Here is a 25017-nt window from a genome sequence, read left to right on the forward strand (position 1 = left end):
TTGTCCTGGGATCTTGGCTTGCATCTCCTCACAACTGTCTCTGCTCTTTCTGAAGTGCCAAATATCCTTCTAGGAAAGCAGCCGTGTAGGTGTACAGTGACGTGGTAGAAGTCCAGCTGCTGTGATGCCATTAAGATGCTTCTTATCCTTGTGCCTCCTTCTTCAGAGGAAACAGGAGGCCCTCTTCTCGCATAATGACAAAAGGGAATACATTTGTTTTAAGTTTTTGTGGTGAGGGCGCTGGGTTTTGGGCCCAAATTCCTAGCACTTCCATGAATGAGGCTCCTTCTGAGTTCCACTACGAAGGCCTATCCACAGGTACAGTACTTGTGTTTTCCTCTGAGCGATTTTTACCTTGTGATCCTTTGTAACCTATCAATAAACAGGTTGTCAGAGCTGGAGTATCTTCTGCTTCACTTGAATGTCGATGCTGAGGGAGGTACTCACTAGCTTCGGAAGAGGAAGGTGCGCGGGCCCTGCAGCTGGAAGGCCGGCTCTCTCCCGCTGAGGACTCGCTTTTGAAGTCTCTCCACCGTTCGTGAAGGGGACGAGTGGTCCCTGTTTGTGTGAGGTTGCTTTAGATGACCGGCTGTTATCTGAGGAGGAACAGCCAGGAACGGGTCATAAAATGTCGCGAATCACTGTCAGAATTCTGGGCCTTAGCCGGGTCCACATCCTCTCCCGCAGTGGCTTTTCGCCTTGGTGCACGGTCTACGGGATGAAACAGTTCGTGTTTTTAACCTGGAAGCTGAAATTCCTAAGTCACCACTTTGGGCTCCTTATTCCAGTAATGCAACAGCATCAGAACTTGGGTCAATGATTGCCAGCTTCCTTTTTTTTTTTTCCTCCCCACATCTACACTCCCCTTCCAACTCAGGTCCAAGCAGAGAAAGCCAAATACGTTTCTTAAACCAATCACATAAGATGTCCATCTCTAGTTAGTCCTCCTCCAGCTTCCCGGTGCCAGCAGCCCCCAGTCTGGGCTCCTGGAGCCTTCCCTTTCCACCTGGGAGCTTCTCACTGCTCTGTCTGCCAGGGGTCCCTGCCAAATGCAAGTGATGGTGGTGACTCCTCTGGGCACCTCTGAGTAAACAGCTGTGTGTTCTCACTGGAGTCGCCTGTGTTTATCTTACAGGGCATCGCGCCTCCCCAGCAGGTAGAAAAGAAGAAGAGCAGGGCTCCAGGGAGGCGCCGGGCCTGGCTGCGGTTTGGCTCCAGGTGGGGGAGCGCGGCCTCAACTTGGAACAGGGCCTCCTCTAGTACCCGGGCGGGGGTTCTGGAGGCGACGCTTCTGGAGGCGTGGAGATGGGGGTCCGCGTTTCAATCTCCTAGGTCGGGAGGCCGCCCTCCCTGCTCGCGAGTCCCAGCTGCCCTCACAGCGGCTGGTCCTGGTTCTGCTGCACCGGCAGCTGCTCACGTGGGGCATTGCCTTGCCCCGCATCCTCTCCTGCCCCCGCATCCTCTCCTGTCCCCGCATCTTCTCCTCCAGCTCCACGGAGCTCGTGGTCTCCATCGTCCATCTCAAGTGTAGTGAGTGCGGCTCACGTTTTATCTCTGCCTCGGCTGCTCACCACGTGAGTGAGGAGTGTCATCCCTCTGTCTTGGCTTTCAGGTTCATTCAGGTTCCTCCGGCAAACCTCGATTTCTTCCTGTCGATTTGGACTTGAACTTCCTGAAGAAGCTCCCGGTGGAGCCGATCGTGGCTTTTGCCGCTGGCGGAGGCTGGGGTCTCACCTCAGGGCAGAATGTCTGGGTCTGGCACCTGTCAGGCTGCCCCTGTGGGCGAAGTTCCCTTTGGACAGAGCCGGGGCTCCACTCCCTACTGACACTGCAGGTAGACGGGTGGACTCGGGGACAGGTAGGGGCTGTGCTGGGCTTGGGCTCCTCACAGGTACTCTCCGCGGGGCGGGGCCCGGAGGCCCCCGTGGGCTGCACTTGGATTCCTGGTGCAGGCGGGGCCGGGTTAGACTGTGGCCGAAGCCGAAGCCGAAGCCAAGGGGGCCCCGGACCCGCACGGTTAGGCTGCCTTGGCCGTTCCGCACGGAGGCTGGCTGAGGCTGGCTCTCTCCCAGCAAGGGGGATTCCTGCTCTGATTTGTGCCGGTGGAGAGGGCGCTGGGGGTGGGCGGCAGCGGCGGTCTTCTTCCCCTGCCGCTCGCTGGCTGTGCTGTGGCCTCCGCCCTGCGCCCTGATCTTCCTCCACATCTGCGTTCCTCCCCGGCGGAGTGTTCTCAGAGCAGCAGTTAGAGGTGGGAATGGGCTGCCTGCAGCTGGTGGGGACCCTGTGCCGTTCCTGGGGGCGGGGAAGGAGTGCTGCGGTTAGATCCGCTGAAGGCTGAGGCTTCAGGGTGACCCGGTAGCCCTCTGGCTCAGATCTCTTATAACCCAGGAGCAGATATTGGAACATTACCTTGTCTTTCCGGCCTGTCAGTGAGTCCTGGATCTCTGTCTCCACGTGTAACCATGGATGCCATGAATTCAGTCTGCTGGGGGTTTCTGGTAGTCAGAGAGCGGCTCCATGTAGAGCTTTAGTTCCTCATACCCATGACCCACAGTAATCCACGGATCCTTCATGATTTGCTCTTACTTCTTACTGAGAATCAGAGATTTCTTAAACAGATTTTCATTCCATAACCATTCAGAAGAGAATATAATATATTCTGTCCTAGTACCCCTCTGGCAGTCCTTGAAGTTCTGTCCATCAAGAGGCAGGAATCCATTGGCCAGTGTAGACAGGGTGACTTCCTGTGGTTCTTTCCTGGAAGAGTTCCGGGCAGTATGAGGGGGACCACCCCAGAAGGTGTCCAGCTTGTTGTAAAAGGTGCATTTGTTGCTGAAGCCGAAGTCTGATGTTCGTATTCGCATCCAAGAGCAGGTTTCCTGCCTTTAAATCTCTGTGGACAATACCCTCCTGGTGGACTCTGCTTTCAGCTGCTTTGCTTTCCTACTACCATGAGCCACGAGGTACTCAAACACCTCTCCTCCACTAGCGTCCTCCTAACAAGGTGGAGAGTTTCCTCAGCCTCCGTCACTTCAAATACTTCACTATGTTGAGATGATCCAAACCTTCATGATTCCTGCTTTGCGGGACAGTCTCCGGAGGCTGGAGGAGTTCCGCTGAGTCTCATCAACGATCTTCACGGCTCTCGCTTTCCCAGCCAGGATGTGCCGGCCAACTTCACCGTAGCCCAGTCTCCCTTGCCAACCGTCTCGAGGGTCTGGAGGACACCATGTGAATCTGGGTCTCTCCTCAGCAGAGACGGCTTAAGACGCCCCGCAGCATGCTGGACTCACTGCTGTGCTTGGAGTCGAGGCGTCCTAACGTCGGCTTACATCTGGGAAGAGCTGGTGAGAAGCTTGGTCCAAATCAAAAGAAAACCAGTTCAAAGTTCACCCCATGAACTGGTCTTTATGACTGAATCAAAACACAATGCCAGACAAAAATGAAAATAAACTAAACAAATAAGAAAAACTGAAAAGGGAGTGATAAAAAGAATAAAGAAAAAAAAGAGAATGAAAAGTAAAAATGAGAAAAAGAAAAAAGTGAGAAAAAGAAAGTAACAAATGAAATACACAAAAATGCCAAGGAGGAAACGGTACCTTTGGTCAAAGTCTCTCAGGTAACTGAAAAGCAGCTTCCTGAGCCAGAAGGACTGACAATTTAGGCCCAGCCAGGGACTTGGATAAGTGCTAGGAACTCCAAAGCAATAGTTTTGCATGAGGTCATGGGAAGAAATGAATCTACCAACAAGGCTGGGGATAATCCATTGTGATTTTCTCACTTTTTGATCTCAAAACCCCCTTACTCTTTTTAAAAAAATATTAAGGGCCTCAGAGAGCTTTTTGTATGGGTTATAGCAAGTGACATTACCTTATTAGAAATGGAAACCTGTAGTATGCTTCAGTGGCCTTTTCTAGTTTGGAAAGGTGTGATCATTTCTGACTTTTGAAAACCTCATAATGTCTACACTTAAAATACTCAATATCCTTTAAAACCTGAATGATTCGGCTCAAAATAATGTCACAACTTAATTGGCATTATGCTACTGTCTGAAATGTTCTGTTGCATAAGACACAGTAAAGAACATTATTAATAACTCTAAAGCTGAAGGGAAACTAGCAGGTATCATAGTTTGATTTCTTATTCACAGTTCTGCCCAGTTTCTTTGGAGTACATTTCTCTTTCCACACTCTTTCTCTCTTTCTCTCTTTCCTCAGGGCTCTGTGCTAACTCCTACTTCTGCCTGGACCATTCTCAGAGATCTATATGGTTTCCTCCCCAACCTCATTCAAGTCTTTGCTCCAATGTCACCTTCTCAGTGTGACCTTCCCTGGTTTACCTATTTGGTCTTACAAAACCCATTGCATGTCTTATCTGCCACCCCTATTCCAAACTATGTATCATGGAAATTTTTTAAACATACAAAAAATGTTTAAAGTATCTTCCTCATGTATCTATCATCCAGTATCAATAATTTGCAACATTTTTGCAATCTTAGTTTATACATAAACACTTCAGTCTGCATCTTTAAATAAATGTATTTTAGAAACACTGCTACTATACCATTATCAAATCTAAGAAACTAACATTATCATATACCAGTATATATTCAAATCTCCCGGTTATCTCAAAGATGTCTTGTTACAGTTGATATGTTTGACAAGGTACATATATTGCTTTATAATTTTTCCATAGCTATGTCACCACTTAAAATACTACATATTTTACATATCTGCTTCCTGTCTGTATCTCCCATTAGAATTTCAACTTTGAGCAAACAGAGATTTTTGTTTTGTCCTTTGTTCTAGGTACCTTCAGCACCTAGAATGGCTTTCACATGCAGTAGGCGTTCAATAAATGTTTGTGGAATGAATGAATGAATGGAATTGGCAACAAGGATGTGACAATCGAGGGGTATGCTGTCTAAACCTGGTCAGATCTGTTAGTTTCTATCTCTAAAACTTTGAGCAACTTTTCTGAGCCTTGGTTTTCCCATCTGTAAAGTGGGACTAATAACACCCACTTTGCAGAACTGATTGCAGGGCTGCAGTCTTGTGAGAAACAGGGAAAATATGCGTACAGTGCCTGGCATGTAGTACACCCTCAATGAGGCTACTATTTATATCTTTCATTAAGTTACAGATCTTGAGATGAGATCATCCTGGATTAGGATTAGCCCTAAATCCTATGACAGTGTCCTTATGACAGAAAAGAAGACACAGGGACACACAGGTAAGAAGACCATATGAAGACAGAAGCAGAGACTAGAGTAATGCAGCCAGAAACCAAGTAACACAGGACCCATCAGAAGCTAGAAGAGGCAAGAATGGATCCTCCCCTACAGCCTTCAGAGGGAGTGTGGCCCTGCCAACACGTTGATTTTGGATTTCTATCCTCCAGAACAGTGGAGAACAAATTTCTGTTGTTTGGGGATTTCTGTCTTACACCAAGTTTGGGAGTACTGTGCCTGGGCTCAACCAATCCAATGGTTTGGAGCATGTTCACCATATTTTCAACAGATTTGAAGTTCAGGCCAAACTGGTTCTCAGTCTTCATTTATCTCTCTCTCTCTCTCTCTCTCTCTCTGTCACTATTCTCAATATATCTCCCCCAACTCCTACCTCCACTCTCCTACTTTTATGATGAACTCAGAGGCACCAAAAGATCTAATGATTTATTTCTGGCTTGTTCAGAGAGTTGTGACAATGGGACAAATATCAATTGGAGGGTCTCTACTTATATGATCTGATGCTGTACAAATACATTTTCCATCATCCTACGAAAGGTCAGGAAGGTGGGACAAATAGAAACATCAAGAGTGATTGGAGAGGGCCTGCACAGAATGGGAGAGGCAGCACGTGGAAAGGAAGGCCTCTGGAGTATGGAGTTCTGGAGTTTGGAGGATGATTTAACAAAGGCATGAGGAAACGGCAGATGGCAGAAGCAAGAAGAACTACAATCGTGCAGCCTGTGGAACAAAAACCACATTCACAGAAAGACAGACAAGATGAAAACGCAGAGGACTATGTACCAGATGAAGAAACAAAAATAAAACCCCAGAAAAACAACTAAATGAAGTGGAGATAGACAACCTTTCAGAAAAAGAATTCAGAATAATGATAGTGAAGATGATCAGGGACCTTGGAAAAAGAATGGAGGCAAAGATTGAAAAGATGCAAGAAATGTTTAACAAAGACCTAGAAGAATTAAAGAACAAACAAACAGAGATGAACAGTACAATAACTGAAATGAAAAATACACTAGAAGGAATCAATAGCAGAATAACTGAGGCAGAAGAACGGATAAGTGACCTGGAAGAAAAAATGGTAGAATTCACTGCCATGGAACAGAATAAAGAAAAAAGAATGAAAATGAAGACAGCCTAAGAAACCTCTGGGACAACATTATATACAACAACATTCGCATTATAGGGGTCCCAGAAGGATAAGGGAGAGAGAAAGGACCAGAGAAAATATTTGAAGAGATTATAGTTGAAAACTTCCCTGACATAGGAAAGGAAATAGCCACCCAAGTCCAGGAAGCACAGATAGTACCATACAGGATAAACCCAAGGGGAAATATGCCCAGACACATAGTAATCAAATTGGCAAAAATTAAAGACAAGGGAAAATTATTGAAAGCAACAAGGGAAAAACAACAAATAACATACAAGGGAACTCCCATAAGGTTAACAGCTGATTTCTCAGCAGAAACTCTACAGGCCAGAAGGGAGTGGCACGATATATTTAAAGTCATGAAAGGGAAGAACCTACAACCAAGATTACTCTACCCGGCAAGGATCTCATTCAGATTTGACAGAAAAGTCAAAAGCTTTACAGACAAGCAAAAGCTAAGAGAATTCAGCACCACCAAACCAGCTCTACAACAAATGCTAAAGGAACTTCTCTAAGTGGGAAACACAAGAGAAGAAAAGGACCTACAAAAACAAACCCAAAACAATTAAGAAAATGGTAATAGGATCATACATATCTATAATTACCTTAAACGTGAATGGTTAAATGCTCCAACCAAAAGACACAGGCTCACTGAATGGATACCAAAACAAGACTCATATATATGCTGACTATAAGAGACCCAGTTCAGACCTAGGGACACACACAGACTGAAAGTGAGGGGATGGAAAAAGATATTCCATGCAAATGGAAATCAAAAGAAAGCTGGGGTAGCAATACTCATATCAGATAAAACAGACTTTAAAATAAAGAATGTTACAAGAGACAGGAAGGACACTATATAATGATCAAGGGATCAATCCAAGTAGAAGATATAACAATTATAAATATATATGCACCCAACATAGGAGCACCTCAATACATAAGGCAAATGCTAACAGCTATAAAAGAGGAAATCGACAGTAACACAGTAATAGTGGGGGACTTTAATACCTCACTTACAACAATGGATAGATCATTCAAACAGAAAATTAATAAGGAAACAGAAGCTTTAAATGACACAGTAGACCAGATAGACTTAATTGATATTTGTAGGACATTCCATCCCAAAACAGCAGATTACACTTTCTTCTCAAGTGCACATGGAACATTCTCCAGGATAGATCACATCTTGGGTCACAAATCAAGCCTCAGTAAATTTAAGAAAATTGAAATCATATCAAGCATCTCTTCTGACCACAATGCTATGAAATTAGAAATCAATTACAGGGGGAAAAAATGTAAAAAACACAAGCACATGGAGGCTAAATAGTATATTACTTAATAACCAAGAGCTCACTGAAGAAATCAAAGAGGAAATCAAAATATACCTAGAGACAAAGGACAAAACACGACGATCCAAAACCTATGGGATGCAGCAAAAGCAGTTCTAAGAGGGAAGTTTACAGCAATACAATCCTACCTAAAGAAACAACAAACATCTCAAATAAACAATCTAACCTTACACCTAAACGAACTAGAGAAAGAAGAACAAACAAAACCCAGTTAGTAGAAGGAAAGAAATCATAAAGATCAGAGCAGAAATAAATGAAATAGAAACAAAGAAAACAATAGCAAAGATCAATAAAACTAAAAGCTGGTTCTTTGAGAAGATAAACAAAAGTGATAAACCATTAGCCAGACTCATCAAGTAAAAGAGGGAGAGGACTCAAATCAATAAAATTAGAAATGAAAAAGAAGTTATAGTGGACACCGCAGAAATACAAAGCATCCTAAGAGACTACTACAAGCAACTCTATGCCAATAAAATGGACAACCTGGAAGAAATGGACAAATTCTTAGAGGGGTATAACCTTCCAAGACTGAACCAGGAAGAAATAGAAAATATGAACAGACCAATCACAAGTAATGAAATTGAAACTGTGATTAAACATCTTCCAACAAACAAAAGTCCAGGACCAGATGGCTTCACAGGTGAATTCTATCAAACATTTAGAGAAGAGCTAACACCCATCCTTCTCAAACTCTTCCAAAAAATTGCAGAGGAAGGACTCCCAGACTCATTCTATGAGGCCACCATCACTCTGATACCAAAACCAGACAAAGATACTACAAAAAAAGAAAATTACAGACCAATATCACTGATGAATATAGATGCAAAAATCCTCAACAAAATACTAGCAAACAGAATCCAACAACACATTAAAAGGATCACAAACCACGATCGAGTGGGATTTATCCCAGGGATGCAAGGATTCTTCAATATACGCAAATCAATCAATGTGATACACCATATTAACAAACTGAAGAAGAAAAACCATATCATCATCTCAATAGATGCAGAAAAAGCTTTTGACAAAATTCAACACCAATTTAGGATAAAAGCTTTCCAGAAACTGGGCATAAAGGGAGCCTACCTCAACATAATAAAGGCCATATATGACAAACCCACAGCAAACATCATTCTCAATGGTGAAAAACTGAAAGCATTCGTAAGATCAGGAACAAGACAAGGTTGTCCACTCTCACCACTATTATTCAACATACTTTTGGAACTCCTAGCCATGGCAATCAGAGAAGAAAAAGAAATGAAAGGAATACAAATTGGAAAAGAAGAAGTAAAACTGTCACTGTTTGCAGATGACATGATACTATACATAGAGAATCCTAAAGATGCCACCAGAAAACTACTAGAGCTAATCAATAAATTCGGTAAAGTTGCAGGATACAAAATTAATGCACAGATATCTCTTGCATTCCTATACACTAATGATGAAAAATCTGAAAGAGAAATTAAGGAAACACTCCCATTTACCACTGCAACAAAAAGAATAAAATACCTAGGAATAAATCTACCTAGGGAGACAAAAGACCTGTATGCAGAAAACTATAAGACACTGATGAAAGAAATTAAAGATGACACAAACAGATGGAGAGATATACCATGTTCTTGGATTGGAAGAATCAATATTGTGAAAATGACTATACTACCCAAAGCAATCTACAGATTCAATGCAATCCCTATCAAATTACCAATGGCATTTTTCACAGAACTAGAACAAAAAATCTTAAGATTTGTATGGAGACACAAAAGACCCTGAATAGCCAAAGCAGTCGTGAGGGGAAAAAAACGGAGCTGGAGGAATCAGACTCCCTGACTTCAGACTATACTACAAAGCTACAGTAATCAAGACAATATGGTACTGGCACAAAAACAGAAATATAGATCAATGGAACAGGATAGAAAGCCCAGACATAAACCCATGCACCTATGGTCAACTAATCTTTGACAAAGGAGGCAAGGATATACAATGGAGACAAGACAGGTCTTCAATAAGTGGTGCTGGGAAAACTGGACAGCTACATGTAGAAGAATGAAATTAAAATGTTCCCTAACCCTATACACAAAAATAAACTCAAAATGGATTAAAAAAGTAAATATAAGACTGGACACTATAAAACTCTCAGAGGAAAATTTAGGAAGAACACTCTTTGACATAAAACACAGCAAGATCTTTTTTGATCCACCTCCTAGAGTAACGGAAAGAAAAACAAAAATAAACAAATGGGACCTAATGAAACTTAAAAGCTTTTGCACAGCAAAGGAAACCGTAAACAAGCTGAAAAGACAACCCTCAGAATGGGAGAAAATAACTGCAAACAAATCAGTGGACAAAGGATTAATCTCCAAAATATATAAACAGCTCATGCAGCTCAATATTAAAAAAACAAACAACCCAATCCAAAAATGGGCAGAAGACCTAAATAGACATTTCTCCAAAGAAGACATACAGATGGCCAAGAAGCACATGAAAAGCTGCTCAACATCACTAATTATCAGAAATGCAAATCAAAACTAGAATGAGGTATCACCTCACACCAGTCAGAATGAGCATCAACAGAAAATCTACAAACGACAAATGCTGGAGAGGGTGTGGAGAAAAGGGAACCCTCTTGCACTGTTGGTGGGAATGTAAATTGATACAGCCACTATGGAGAACAGTATGGAGGTTCCTTAAAAAACTAAAAATAGAATTACCATATGACCCAGCAATCCCACTACTGGGCATATAACCAGAGAAAACCATAATTCAAAAAGACACATGCACCCCCATGTTCATTGTAGCACTATTTACAATAGCCAGGACATGGAAGCAATCTAAATGCCCATCGACAGACAAATGGATAAAGAAGAAATGGTACATATATACAATGGAATATTACTCAGCCATAAAAAGTAATGAAACTGGGTCATCTGTAGAGACATGGATGGATCTAGAGACTGTCATACAGAGTGAAGTAAGTCAGAAAGAGAAAAACAAATATCGTATATTAACGCATATATGTGGAACCTAGGAAAATGGTACAGATGAACCGGTGTGCAGGGCAGAAATTGAGACACAGATGTAGAGAACTAACATACGGACAGCAAGGGGAGAAAGTGGTGGGGGTGGTGGTGGGATGAATTGGGAGATTGGGATTGACATGTATACACTAATATGTATAAAATGGATAACTAATAAGAACCTGCTGTATAAAAACATAAAATAAAAATTTTTAAAAAAAGAGTGATTGGAGATAGAAATATTTCAAATAGGAGACAAATCAGTGTGTGTACATGTGTATGTGCTCGTGTGTGTGTGTGTGTGTGTGTGTGTGTGTGTGGGCTGATGTGTATGATTAGTGTGTGTGCGTCCAGGCAAGAGAAGCAGGATCGTGGCTTAAAAACTTAAGTGGTACTAAGCTGAGTCTGACGCCACCATGCCACTGGGGGCATTCAGGGGTTAATTGTTACTGGTGTGTCGCTGTATGGGGTGGTGCCCTTCTGGGGGCCATTTGCAGAAATGACTAGGAGTGTCTTGGATAGATTTTAAGGTAAGGGAAGAGAAAATGGGAACACAGATTTGGTGTGAGGAACGTGACTCAGTGTGAAAGGGAGGGGAGGTTTGGGGAGTATTTTTCATTCTAGATCTGCCTTCCCTTCCTGCCCAGCCTAGGCTCCTACTTGTGTAGGTAAAAGTACATTAAAGCTCTTCTGTCACTACAGTTTCCATATGTGGTAACCCAGCTACATGCAGGGAGTCAAGGCAAACCTTTCTGCCAGTTCACTGGCGAGCAGGTGGCCTGGCCAAGGACACCAGGCTCACCTTGGGCTTTGGAGAGAGCAGTGGCAGGAGTGTCACCATGGCATGGGAAGCAGGAAGGAGAAGCCCCATGGAGATTCCATGGAGCTCCCAGACATATTTGGGAGTGGGGGGTAGACTAGGGCAGGGCTGGATTCTGCTCTTGTGGGTGGAAATGGAGCCAGAGAAACAGGGTTTTACTTCACTCTTCTGTTTCTCTCATGGAGATGCCGGTTTTGACTCCAGGCTGGAATGACCTGGGAATCACTGGTGACAGTAGGGGTATGAAACCAGTTACATTTATTGAAAGCCTGTCATTGCTGGAACTCATTGAAAACAAGCTTATTTTACAAAGCCAATGAAAAGAACTTGTAAGCCTTGTTATAATTTAGTGAAATTGATCAATAAAAAGAATTTACTTTGCATAGATGTGGATAACAAACAAATGAAAAAGATCTCCAAGATTAGAACCTATTAAGGCTATCATATCCTATTTGCATCAAAAACTTGTGGTCGTATGGTCCTCCTCTCTCCCCTCAGTATCCCTTAGCCATGTCAGGCCTGTCAATCAGGAGGTGTCCAGTAACTGGGTGCATCTCAGCATCTCCACTCAGGCCTCCACTCACCCAGCAGCTTCTCCCGGAAGAGCAGCTAGGAATCCTGGGGATCAGGGACTCTCACTGGGTCACCTTTAATTGTGGTGAAGTGTTCTGCTTTTCAATCAAGTACTGTGGTTACCATGGGCAAAGCGCTGTGTTAGGCAGAGTGGGGAAATCTGCAGGGCTCCACACACCGCCTTCACCCTTAGGAGTGTTTGGGGAGAGTGAACACACTGAAATTAGAAAAGGAAGAGACAAGAAAGCAACAGAAGGACAGTGTCATGTAGTGTTCATGTCCTGATGTAGTCTCATTTGTTTACTTTTTGGTGAAAAACTGAAAGCATTCTTAAGATCAGGAACAAGACAAGGTTGTCCACTCTCACCACTATTATTCAACATACTATTCAACACAAGCACATATTCAGCTTGTGCTTCTGGTGTCATATCCAAAAAAATCATTGTCAAGACGGATGTCAAGGAGCTTTCTCTGCAAGGACAATTTTAACGGGCCCTGGAGGGGTGGAGGGCGCTGTCAGGTTTCCCCACTAGGGGGCGGGCTTGGCCACCTCACTGGCCCCTTGTGAGCTGGGCGGTGGTGGCCTGTCCATCTTCTTTCCCCGCAAAGGTTTCCACAGCCCCTTCAGAAGTGAGTGCTTGAAAAACACCATTTTTCTTTTGTAGTTCTTGAAAAGGACTACTCATAAAATTAAGAAAATACAGAAAACCACAAAGGAAATTTATCCACAGCCTCAGAACACTGGGATTCCGCTAGCATTTTAGTGTGGAATGAGTTGACTTTTCCTTTTTAAAGTAGCAACTGGCATCTCAATTCCTTTTGTGTGGGGGGGGTTCTATTTCCTTTCTTCATGTTTTTTTTTTTTTTTTCTTTTTTTGAGAAAAATAAACTGGTTCATTTTCTGTATTCAGAGTGGGAGGACATCTTGTCCCTGGATACAGGAAGGAGAGAGATGGGGTGTGGGGACCGGGTGTCCTCTGACAAAAGGGATTCAGAGCTGGGAGGAAGCTGGGTGACCTGGCTTTTTTTTTGGCAACAAATGCAAAATCGTTTGTTGCACTGTGTGAATGGGAATTTTAGGGGTGCTGTGCGAAGCTGTTAATTTCACATCTAGGTCAAAACAAACACCATAAACATGGAGTCTGGGAAGAGGGAACTCAGGAGGCCATGAACACAGAAACCCACGTGAAGCTGCAGAAACCTGGAGCTTTGGACTTCAGGCATTTGGACATCTACAGTCTGTGGTGGATTGACAGGGGTGAGTCAGCTATACCTGGAAATCTGGGGAAAGGAAAACATCTGGCTGGGTTATTGTGTCATGCTAGAAATATACCACTGGAATCATGCTGTTATTATATATATATATATATATATAATATATTTTATATATATATATATATATGTATGTATGTATCAATACACCACTACTCCTTCCAGTGACCATGGGAGACATCAGCTACCAATTCATGGGAGCTGATACTCAAGAAGAAACTTTCTGCTCATCTTGGCTTAACCATAATACCCATTCTAGAGAGGACAATCCTCTTATAATGCCTTTGATGGATGATTCAAGGTTTCCCACATTTGCCTCCAACTTTTCTCTCTAGCTCTAAACAACGACATGCCATCAAATGGAATGCTCTCTGTTGCCCAGTAAAGCCTTCACTGTTCTTGTATTACTTTGTAAGTCTTTGGAAGTCTCCAGCAGTGCTCCCACCTCAATAACATTCCAGCATCCTTCAGCAAGCATCCAAGAGCCGCTTCTGCAGCAAGTCTTCTAACCATTTATGCCTCAGAGAATTTTATGTGATCACTTCTTCATTTAAATCTTCACAGCACTCTGCACCTTTTAGTAAACCCTAGCAAGTGTTTTGCCACCAAGACTTCTTCCATGGTTACTGCTTTTTGTTTCCTGTTTAAGAAACCATGTCTGCCCCAATTTACCTAAGTATCAATCAAATCACATTTTTCACAGCCAGGAAAGAAGTCTGCTAGGAAAAATACTGTAAAGTGGGGAGCAGAGAGGAGCCTGCTAAGGAGAGGACCAGGCCACAATTGTCAGGACTTTATCGATCACTTAGTCAAAAGATTTAGCCAATGTATAGACGGAGATGGTATGTTTGGGATGTTCAGTGAGATATTCCTGTAGGTCATTTGTTGTAGTTACAGGGATTTGGGAGTTCCCTGGTGGCCCAGTGGTGAGGATATGGCGCTTTCACTGCAGAGGCCCAGGTTCGATCCCTGGTCAGGGAACCATCCTGTATGTTGTGCAGCGCAGCCAAAAAATACCAAAATAATAATAATAATTGTTTTTTTAAATAACAGAAATTTGAAGTAAAAGGAGGTAGGGTGAATAACACTCTGTGCCATTTCCTCAAGATGCTCTGTGAATATGAAGAATGTATTGGGCCATAGAGCAAGGACTAATACCCTACTGCCAGTTGCTTTCATAAATATGTCTTACTGGAACATGTATTGTCTATGACTGCTTTTGTAGTGTAACAGCAGAGTTAAGGGGTTGAGACAGAGACTGTGTTGCCCACAATGCTGAAAATAGTTACTATCTGGCCCTTTAAAAATGTTAGCAATCTCTGCTAGAGAACATTATTATAGCTGTGATTACCATTCCTGGGATCCTTGAGACTCACCAGATGGTAGAAACTGCTGATGGTGTGCCAGGGACCCCTGGACAAAAGTACAGACACCCCCTGGGGTATTTTTTGGTTATTTGAAATGTTTCAATGCTTCCTATGAGACATAATTTAATTAAATAGTAACAAGAATCTAAAATAGAGCAAAGGATTGCCTCTGGTCTTGCATTCTGCTGTAAGAATATTTGCACACTTGTTGCTTTGAATTGTCTTTGCTAGAGAAGAGAGAATGGAAACCCAAGTGAAAATGAGAGACATATATGGACATTGTCATTGCCAGTCATTTGGGGATAATTAGAGAAGGAGACAGATGATCTTGAGGGAAAGGACCATATCCACGGACATAGGATAGGTCCACAGTGCCTGATTCCAGGCAGCCTTTGGTGTGGGTCCTCTTAAAAGGGGGGATGCTCAAGTCTCTGCTCTGCTCAGTCCCCAAAAGCAGCCCACAAGTTAAAAAGAGAGACCTCTGTGTTGGACAGCTAACCAGGGCAGATCATGTCTTCATAGATTCTTAATTAGGAAATAAAGGGATTTTTTTAAAAAAAATTATTTTTGACTGATGTCTGTCTCTTAGCATCCTGGATCTTGTATTCATTGACTCAAACAATAATACTGTTTATGCTACTGAAATCTGGCAAGATGAAGAAAATTTCCCCTGATCCTTGGACCATGACAAGAGACTATGGGTAAGGATGGGGTCTGGGGCTCCCAGCAAGAACTGTCATTTCTATGTCTGATGGAAGGGAGGTGACTTCCCTGAGGATCGACTTTCTTGGAGTTTCCTTCTTCTCAGAACCCACGTAGATGCAGAATGGTTTCATTTCTTGGTGCTGCTGCTATTATTAGCAGAGGCTTCTGGTGCTATGACTCTGTCATCATCCCAGAAATCAAGAATGCATTGCTCAACAATGACACACACACACACATTTGGTTGACTGAAATGGCAGTGTATTTGCTGTGTGATACTGTGTAAGAAACTAGCTCTTTCAGTTCCTCATCTGAAAATGGGGTTATTGACCACCTACCTCCTGGGCCTGTTGTGAATATCAGATAAGATGATCCCTGTGAATGGCCTCACTTGATTAATGTAGCTTGTTGTTGCCCATAATGATAACAGTAGTAACAAATAACATTTTCAGATGCTTTCCATGTGCCAGGCAATGTTACAGGCACTTTATATGTATCTCATTTAATCCTCAAAAAAGATATAAGAAATCTAAGCTCAGAAAGGCTAAACAACTTGCACAAGGTCACAAAAAGAATGTGCTAATTTCATCTGCCAATTAGTTCTCAGGTCCTGAGTCCTGGTTTTTAAGGTTTCCTTTCTTTTTCTGTGTAAATCAGGTTCCTAGCAGGAAACTGATGTTGAACTCAAGCTGAGTAATTAAAGAAAGTTGAATAAGAAGTGGTTTGGGTTCAGAGATAAGAAGAGATGATGTAATACCCTGGGGCTAATAACACACTAGGTTCCCAAGCCGCAAGAGAAAGGAGAGGTTATAGGAACCTGAAAAAAGAATTGTAAACAGAAGGCCAACTGACAGCACCTGTGGGCTTCAGGAGAGGACCGTTCTGCAGGGTGGAAGCCCCAGAAGTGAATCCCTCCCTCTGAGCTCTTGTGTCTCCCTTTGGCCAAACCCACTGGGAAGCCAGAGACCATGGAGCTCCCTCTCTGATGGTGACAGTCTGGTGGGGAAGGATGCAGAGTGGATCTGAAGGGGCAAGTGGAAACTATCGAGTCCTGACTCCATGGAGTCATAATGCCTACATTTCTTGGTTTACAAAATTCATGCTCAAAAGCAAAAACTTAGAGGTAGAGGAGAAGGAAACACAGAGAAATAAATAAAGATAAAAAGTATTGCTAACATTTTGGTGTATACCTTCCCTAAGAAGCAAACTTAGAGAACCACCCTCACATGTCACTACCAAATCTTCTACCTGCCTAATCTATGCCTTCAGCCTGCCTTCCCCTCCATAGTTTGGATGAATTATCCCTAGTGTTTTAAAAAAAATGGTTGAGCATCATCATTTTGTTCTAGTTCACATCCCATTTCACCTCGTTAAAGACTTCTCTACAGCAATTACCAGCTCTTTGGTATCAGTTTTTCCATCCCTACTGCATCACCCGCATCAGCACATAAACATTCACTAATATCACCCACTTTCAAAAATAATCTCCCCTCAGGCGTCTCCAGCTATAGCCACCCAACTTCCTGCTTTTATAGCAAAACTTCTCAGAAGAACTATCTCCTCACTTCTTGTTTTCTCAACTCATCCCAAAGGAGCATTTACTTCATCACATTTTTTGTTTGTTTGTTTGTTTGCGGTACACGGGCCTCTCACTGTTGTGGCCTCTCCCGTTGTGGAGCGCAGGCTCCGGACGCACAGGCTCAGCGGCCATGGCTCACGGGCCCAGCCGCTCCGTGGCATGTGGGATCTTCCCGGACCGGGGCACGAACCCGTGTCCCCTGCATCGGCAGGCGGACTCTCAACCACTGCGCCACCAGGGAAGCCTGGAAAGGATATTCCTTTAAAAAAATTTTTTTAATTAACTTTTATTGGAGTATGGTTGCTTTACAATGTTGTGTTAGCCTCTACTGCACAACGAAATGAATCAGCCAGACACATACAGATATCCCCTCCCTTTTGGACTTCCCTCCCACTTAGGCTACCACAGTGCATTATGTAGAGTTCCCTGTGCTATACAGTGTGTTCCCATCAGTTGTCTATCTTATACATAGTATCAATAGTGTATATGTTTCAATCCCAGTCTTCCAATAGAATATTCTTTTTTGATTGGGGTTGACACCCTTTAGGAGAAGGAGATTGCTATTTGTCATGCTCCCCATTTCTTGTCTGGTGAATCTGTGCTATGTTCCAGAGTGTTCATCTTTCTGTTTTTTACCCCCACAGTGAGACCACAAAGAACTCCTTGGACAGCAGCTTACGGCAACTAAAATGCCATTTCACCTGGAACTTGGTAGAGGGAGAAAATTCCTTGGATGATTTTGAAGACAGAGTGTGTAACCTGATTGAGTTTCAGAACAGCGAATCCCAAGCCACAATGTGCAAAATACTGGCCTACATAAAACACTGCAGAGGCCAGCACGAGGCAGCCCTGGGATGCTTACGGTAGGCTGAAGAGTTCATCCAGCGAGAGCACACTGACCAGGCAGAGATCAGAAGCCTGGTCACCTGGGGAAACTACGCCTGGGTCTACTACCACCTGGGAAGATTCTCAGAAGCTCAGGTTTACGTAGACAAGGTGAAACAAGTATGCCGGAAGTATTTCAGCCCCTGTAGAACTGAGAGTCCTGAGATGGATTGTGAGGGAGGGTGGACACGGTTAAGGTGTGGAGGAAAGAAACCAAAATGAAAGGGCCAAGGTGTGTTTTGAGAAGGCTCTGGAAAAGAAACCCAAGAACCCAGAATTCTCCTCTGGACTGGCCATCGCGAGCTACCGTCTGGATAACTGGCCACCGTCTCAGAATCCCGTTGACCCTTTGAGGCAAGCCATTCAGCTGAATCCTGACAACCAGTATGTCAAAGTCCTCCTGGCCCTGAAACTTCCAAAGATTAATAAAGAAGGTGAAGGAGAGAGGTTAGTCAAAGAAGCTTTGGAGAAAGCCCCATTGGCAACACATGTGCTTCGTGGGGCAGCAAAGCTGTATTGAAGGAAAGGTGACCTGGACCAAGCTATAGAACTCCTGAGAAAGGCTCTAAAATGCGTGCCAAACAACACCTACCTGCATTGTCACATTGGGTGCTACTATAGGGCCAAAGTCCTTGAAATACAGAAAATGGGTGGGAAAAGAGAGAAGTTACAGGAACTAAGAGGACATGCTCTAGGTCATTTAAAGAGAGCTGATGAGAGTGATGGAAATTTCTTCCATATCTGCTCCTATCTCGCCTGCCTCTCTTCACAAGCCGGTCGGTATGAAGAAGCAGAGTATTACTTTCAAAAGAATTCAGCAAAGAGCTTCCTCCTGTAGCCAAACAAGCGCTCCATCTGCGATATGGCAACTTTCAGCTGTATCAAATGAAGTGTGAAGACAAGGCCATCTACCATTTTACGACGGGTGTGAAAATAAACCAGGAGTCAAAGGAGAGAGAAGAAATGTAAAACAGACTGCAAAAATTTGCCAAAATCAAGCTCTCAAAAAACGGAGCAGCTCCTAAGGCTTTGCATCTCTTGGCGTTTCTTCAGGAACTGAATGGAGAAATGCAGCCAGCAGAGGAAAACTCTGAGAGGGGTTTGGACTCTGGAAACCTCATCCCTTTAGCATCTTTAGCTGAGGAATAAGGAATCGAAATGTGGTACCCATAGGGCTACTGCTGGAAGGGAGCTGAAACCCTTCCACCAAGTTGGTATTCAAAATATTTAACAACTGGTGTGGCATAGGCATGGACTTAGACCCTGGCCACAGTACTGGATCAGGGTTAAGGAGAAACTCTGCTAGGCAAGTGTTAACACTTGAATTGCTCAGGGAGTTCTGGGAGGGGGACTAGATTGGGGGCAGGTCCTGGGGCTCAGTAAAGGGGCTATTTCCCGATTGACCTCTTGGGAGCAGTTGGCACTGTGACATTCCCTCTGTGGGGTGATGTCTTGGGTTTTTTTTCTATGTTTCTATAAAGCAGTCAGATACCTCACACCTGTAACACTGCGGTCCTTTTTAGCAATGTTTTTTCCATCCTTGGAGTCATTTTAGATCCTGTACAGATTGGCCCTGTGATACAGTTCAATGCAGGCTGCCCCAAAATATGCCAGTGGCATATTGATTATTTTGAATTTGTTGCTTGAGAAAACAGCCAGTGCAAGAACACTCTGACCCACCTCTGAAAGCAGGAAATAAATCTCCCATGTGAAAGGTACCCTCACTGTAGCAGGAGGTAGGGAGACTTCCTTGTCGCCAGAGATAGGGAATTGAGGGCTGAGAAGGCTATGTAAATCAGGTCTGCTTAGATTCTCCACTAATTAGTCCCCAAGCCCAAGTTTCTTTGCCTTGTCAATTCCTCACAAATCTATTATTTCTTTGCCTAAAAGATATAAAAGCTGCTTGCTTTGGTCACTTCTTAGGCTGTATCTATGAGACCTCCATATGTATGAAATTAACTTAGATTTTCTCCTGTTCATTTGTCTTGTGTCCATTTAATTATTAGATCAGCCAGAGGAACCCCAAAGGGTAAGGCGAAATTTCCCCTCCCCAACACCCTGCATAGACACGAATGTGTTGTGTCCATCCAAAGGCTGGGGGACCAAAGCCTAGAGAGGGCTGGCTGTCCTCTCTCTCTACCTTCTGCCTTTTTCCCCCATCTCCTCAGAAAAGCCTCCATCTAGGATTGTCTCTACAAACAACATGAGTTCAACTGTCCCATTAACTGAAGGGGGAGGAGAGTTTTTAGAAAAAGAGAGCAGAGAACAGGTCAAATCTAGAAGGAACATATCTAAAAGAAATGGGGTCAGGCAACCACAATACAAGAGTTTCAGGAGGCATGTGGGGAGATTTCACCTCCTTTCTGCCCCCCGCCCCGTAATCATAACACAGCATGTGAAGGATTAAAAAGTAGATTCTGTACAATATGCTAGAAACCAAAATAATACTTTTCTTTAAAACTTATATGGAAAAATGTCTTACCAGTAGGAATGGGGAAAGAGTAGGCAAAAGAGAAGGAGAGAAGAATGCTGGTTTGTCATTGTAGATTATAATCATATGGAGAGAATTTCATTTTCTTAGCCACTATTGGGAAAATTTCTTTATAACACGAAGACTTGCTTTATTCAAAAATGCTTTGATGAGCGCAGGTTCAAGATGATAGGAAAGCTGCTGGACAGAGGAATTATTTGGTGGTTAAGGACCTAGTGAAAGGTCTTAGGAGATAATAATGGAGGTTTTTCCCCCGTTAGAAATATTGTATATTAGGTGATATAAAACGTCATTTAACCCTGAAAATCTTGAGGGAAACCACAAAAGTCGTGGTACGCCTGGGGCAATTGGGATTTTCTAGGTAAATATTGAATGGCCAGGGACAGACATCAAGGTTGATGCGAATCAAAACAGTCAGCTGACCCAGCATGAGACCACCAGTCACCCTCTGGGTTGCAAAATGATTGCCTGTTGGAATTAATTTAAATTTAAATGGTGGTTGTCAGGGGCTGGGGTGTGGGGGGGAATAGGAGAGATGTAGTTTAAGGGCATAAACTTCCAGCTGGTAGATAAATAAGACCTGGAGGTTTAATGCACAGTATAGTGAATACTTTTTGTTTTAAAAACAGCGTGGTGTGCACTTGAGATCATCAGTATACATAGTGTGAATGCCTGAAAAAGTCATCGATTTAATTAATAAATAACTTAGGTGTGATGGGACATAAAGGCGTGTTCTGGTTTTTCTGAAATTTTACTGTACCTTCAATCTTCCAGACTCAACTACTGATAAATACAATGTTACACTGAGCATGAACTGGCTCCATATAACACAGACTGGTCTAACTTCATGACCACTGAATAGAACCACCATTTCTTCTACAGCTTTAAGAGTCCAGGGCTTCAGCTTACACCCTGACACCACCACCAAGCACCCCGTGCACGTAAACACCCTGCCCCCATAGGGAAGCAGGTGGGCTGCTGCCCTTCTCTCTGCTAGATCTTGTTAACATCTTGTGCTTCCACCCACATTCTCTCTCCTCTTCTGATGTCCATTACGAGAAAGGAGGAGTATCTCCAGTTCTGTGGTAGGCCCCATCCTGGAGGCAATCTAAACACACGTGGGAGAATTTTTTCTGTTAAGTAAAGAACAGAGAGAGACAGGAAGCCGTGAAGTCTCTCTTGTTTCTCAAGAGGCCTCTGGTGGAAAATACAATTCACACCAGCTGCAAAGGTAAACTTATTCTATGGCACTGACTTGGACAAGTGTCCATTGCAGGCGAAGATTTAGCTAACTTGGCCTGAGTAACTTATTATCGGATCTGGTGCCTGGGGAGAAAAACTGGGAGTGTTCTGAGTGGAGGGTAAGATGGGCAGGCATGCTGACCTTGAGAGAGGACCATCGGTGCCTGCAGAGCGCTAAAGAAGGTACCCCAGGTGTACGTGACCTTGTACTTGCATGTCATGCCACCAAAACCCTTGCTGGAACAGGAGCCCGAAAGGAAAAAAGGTAGAAAGGGTAGGGAAGAGATGTATGTCACATTACACTTAATATTTATTCGAGGACTTAAAGCTAAGAGACATGATTGGAAAACAATCAAAACAATTATGTATGTAGCTCTTGTTTCCTGAAATCTCACTATCCAGAAATAACAAATGGAGCCACATTAATTGGAATGACTTGTAATTCCCTGGCTCTTAACCATATCTCTCAGTGCATTTCCCTCCCCTCAGATCCTCACCAGATAAATAACAAGCCCCTAACAGGTGTCTCCTAAGTGTGGATGAACAAGTCTGTCAGACTTATCTGATAACATCTGCCTCTTGCATGGCTCCAGCACCCACAATGTCCTCTGCCCACAAAACTGCTTCAATACAGCTCGTCATTCTCTGTATTTGATTGTCACCTGGGGAGTACTGATATCCCTGCCAAAGACGTTCTCAAGTGTGTTGATGCCCATGAAGGCGTGAGGAGAATTTCTCTCATCATGCCTGGGTTCTAAGTGATACTAGTTATTCCTCAGCCTCAGAGTCCTCAGCAAAAGATTCATCAGCCTCTGCCCCCAGCCCCCCTTTCCACAGAACTTTCATCTTTCTTTCCACTTCATGTCAGCTGACTTGCACAATGTGTGTCTAGGGCGACTGGAAGCATGGACGTGTGAGAATCCTAAAGATAAACACAGATAGGGTCCCCACCATGTGCAGTGTCAACCCTGGATGCCAGTGTGGAAAATGTGGGTTCCAACCAGAGACCACGTACTCCTGTTCCCTCCCTTCCTCCACCATTTCCCCCATCATCTCTTTTGGGGAGAAGTAACTTGCTTTGACTAATTACAAAATTTCCTTATGATGTACAGCATAGTTGCCTCATTACTGGTAATCTATACCTTCTTGGGAGGCCACAAAGAGGGAAACCGACTAAAATCTTTTCTGTAAAAATGGTACAGTGCCTTTGGAAAAACAGTTTGGCAGCTCCTCAAATGGTTAGACACAGAAAATTACCACAGGACCCAGCCATTTTATTCCTAGGTATATACCCAAGAGAAATGGAAACGCACGTTCACATAAATTTGTACATGAATGTTTATAGTAGTATTCACGATAGCCGAAAGGTGGATCCATCCACTGATGAACTGATGTATTAAATAAAGTATCTCCATACAGTGGAATATTATTCAGCAATAATAATAAAGTACTTACTGATACATGCTACAACATAGATGAAATTTGAAAATATTATGCTAAATGAAAGAAGCCAGTCACAAAAGGTCACATATTGTATGATTCTATTTACACGAAATGTCCAAAGTAGGTGAATCTATAAGAGACAGAAAGTAGATTGGTGGTTGCCTAGGCCTGGGAGGGATGGAGGACTGGAGGTGACAGCAAAGGGGGGTAGAGCTTCTTTTTGGGGTAATGAGAATATTCTAAAATTGACTGTGGTGATGGTTGCACAGCTCTGTGAAATGCTGAAACTATTGAATTGTATAGTTTAAATGGGTGAATTGTACAGTATGTGGATTATATTTCAATATGGCTATTTAAAAAACGAATGAGTACTCTTGTTATAAATGTATATAAAGAAAGCAAGCTTTCCTTTCATCACCTTCTATTTTTAACCTCCAAGTTTGTTGGCACTGTGTTGTACCCTTCTTATTACTAACATTTTAAGTACCATCATTACTTTTGCACCCAAGAGACATGTTGGAGAAATTCTATATTCTATTTTCTGAGTAGGGTGTGGGTATGAAAATCTGGTCCCACTTGTTTTATTTTTAAATACCCATTCTCAGGAACCATTCATCAGCAAATTGGCACAAAGGAAGAGTTTAAAAGCAGAAGAAAATGTGATTCACTGTGTAAGTCTAAATGTACCTGTGTACAAATTTAAGCACCCTATGGATTTCTTAACACACAGAATGTTAATCAACTACCACGTGCAGCTGTTGCAAATACGATGCTAATTCACGAGCGCTGCGTAAGCCTGGAGTTAGAACAAGAAAAGCAGCAAGAAACGGGCAGCTGGTGCAACTGTACTGGAAAATAACTTCATAGTGTAAGATCTATTGCATTCAGGCTGAGAGGAAGGCTTTGGTCAGTTCAGTAAATTTGCCTTTTCTCTGATCTAATCACTTCCGATCATTTCTGCACTTCAAAGCAGTTCTATCCCTAAAATCAGCACAATTATGACACAATTTCCTTTCTCTTTGAGCAAAGAAGGCAAGAGATAGAGACACATTTTCCCTGGACTGGATGTTTAAGGTTTCAAATCTCGCTATGCCAGGATTAAGCACCAGTTTCTCAGTAACAGAGATGCCATGTGTTCCTTCACAAATTTACATTTTGTGTGCCTGTGGTATGTGGGCCCTCTAAAGCACAGGGCCAAAAGCAGGGGCCCCTCTTACCTGGGTGACACTATAAAAGATATAAAGGGATGTCACTTTATCACTACCAGGATAACAAATTGTTAAGTCAGACAACCAACAGAATTACAGACTTTCCCAGTTGCAGGTTACTTTGGCTGGACATAACACAGTCTCTGAACTCGAAGTATCTTATGGTACTCCCATTGTTGGGAAAAAACAAACAGGTGTCAGTTTTGTTACACAAGCATCTCTCTCTCTCACCTTCTGCAGCTTCAGAATGGAGGGATCCTTTCTCTTACGCAACTGACAATTCTTGCATTTTCAAATCAGCCATGAGAACGATATTCCCTATATTTTCACAGATATTTACATCATAGAAAATTTTATTAAAAAAAAATCTCTCAGGGTATTATCACCCCTTCAGGGCTTAAAGCATAAATATGTAAATTTATCAGCTAGGCAGCTTGCCAACAATATTATATGTGTTACTATTTCCCATTTTATAGCTGGAAGAACTGAACGATTGCCTTAGACCTCAGAGATTGAAAGTGCTCAGGGTTTACTCCAGGGCTTGGCTTCTTACATTTAGCATGGGGGAAAAAAAAAAAATCAGGCTCAGTGATTTGACTCATGGATAATCCCAGAGCTAGTAAATAACACACAGAATTAAATCCAGGTCTCAAGGTGCAAATTGTCTCCCACAAGTA

At 43.0% G+C, this 25017-nt stretch overlaps 2 protein-coding genes and 1 pseudogene across 3 annotated transcripts in view; 1 reads left to right on the forward strand and 2 right to left on the reverse strand.

The window, feature by feature from the left end:
• The window catches only part of LIPA (lipase A, lysosomal acid type), a 97409-nt gene that overhangs the window by 43420 nt on the left and 28972 nt on the right, over positions 1 to 25017 (reverse strand). The window lies entirely within an intron of this gene.
• LOC116741307 lies at positions 1615 to 12803 on the reverse strand (annotated as a pseudogene).
• On the forward strand, positions 17720 to 19105 carry IFIT2 (interferon induced protein with tetratricopeptide repeats 2). The gene is given in 3 exon segments (XM_032607379.1): positions 17720 to 18163; positions 18165 to 18759; positions 18762 to 19105. Coding segments are annotated over 3 exon segments (1236 nt in total). The 5' UTR covers positions 17720 to 17866.

The sequence above is a fragment of the Phocoena sinus genome, chromosome 16, assembly GCF_008692025.1.
Source record: "Phocoena sinus isolate mPhoSin1 chromosome 16, mPhoSin1.pri, whole genome shotgun sequence".
Classification (NCBI taxonomy): domain Eukaryota; kingdom Metazoa; phylum Chordata; class Mammalia; order Artiodactyla; family Phocoenidae; genus Phocoena; species Phocoena sinus.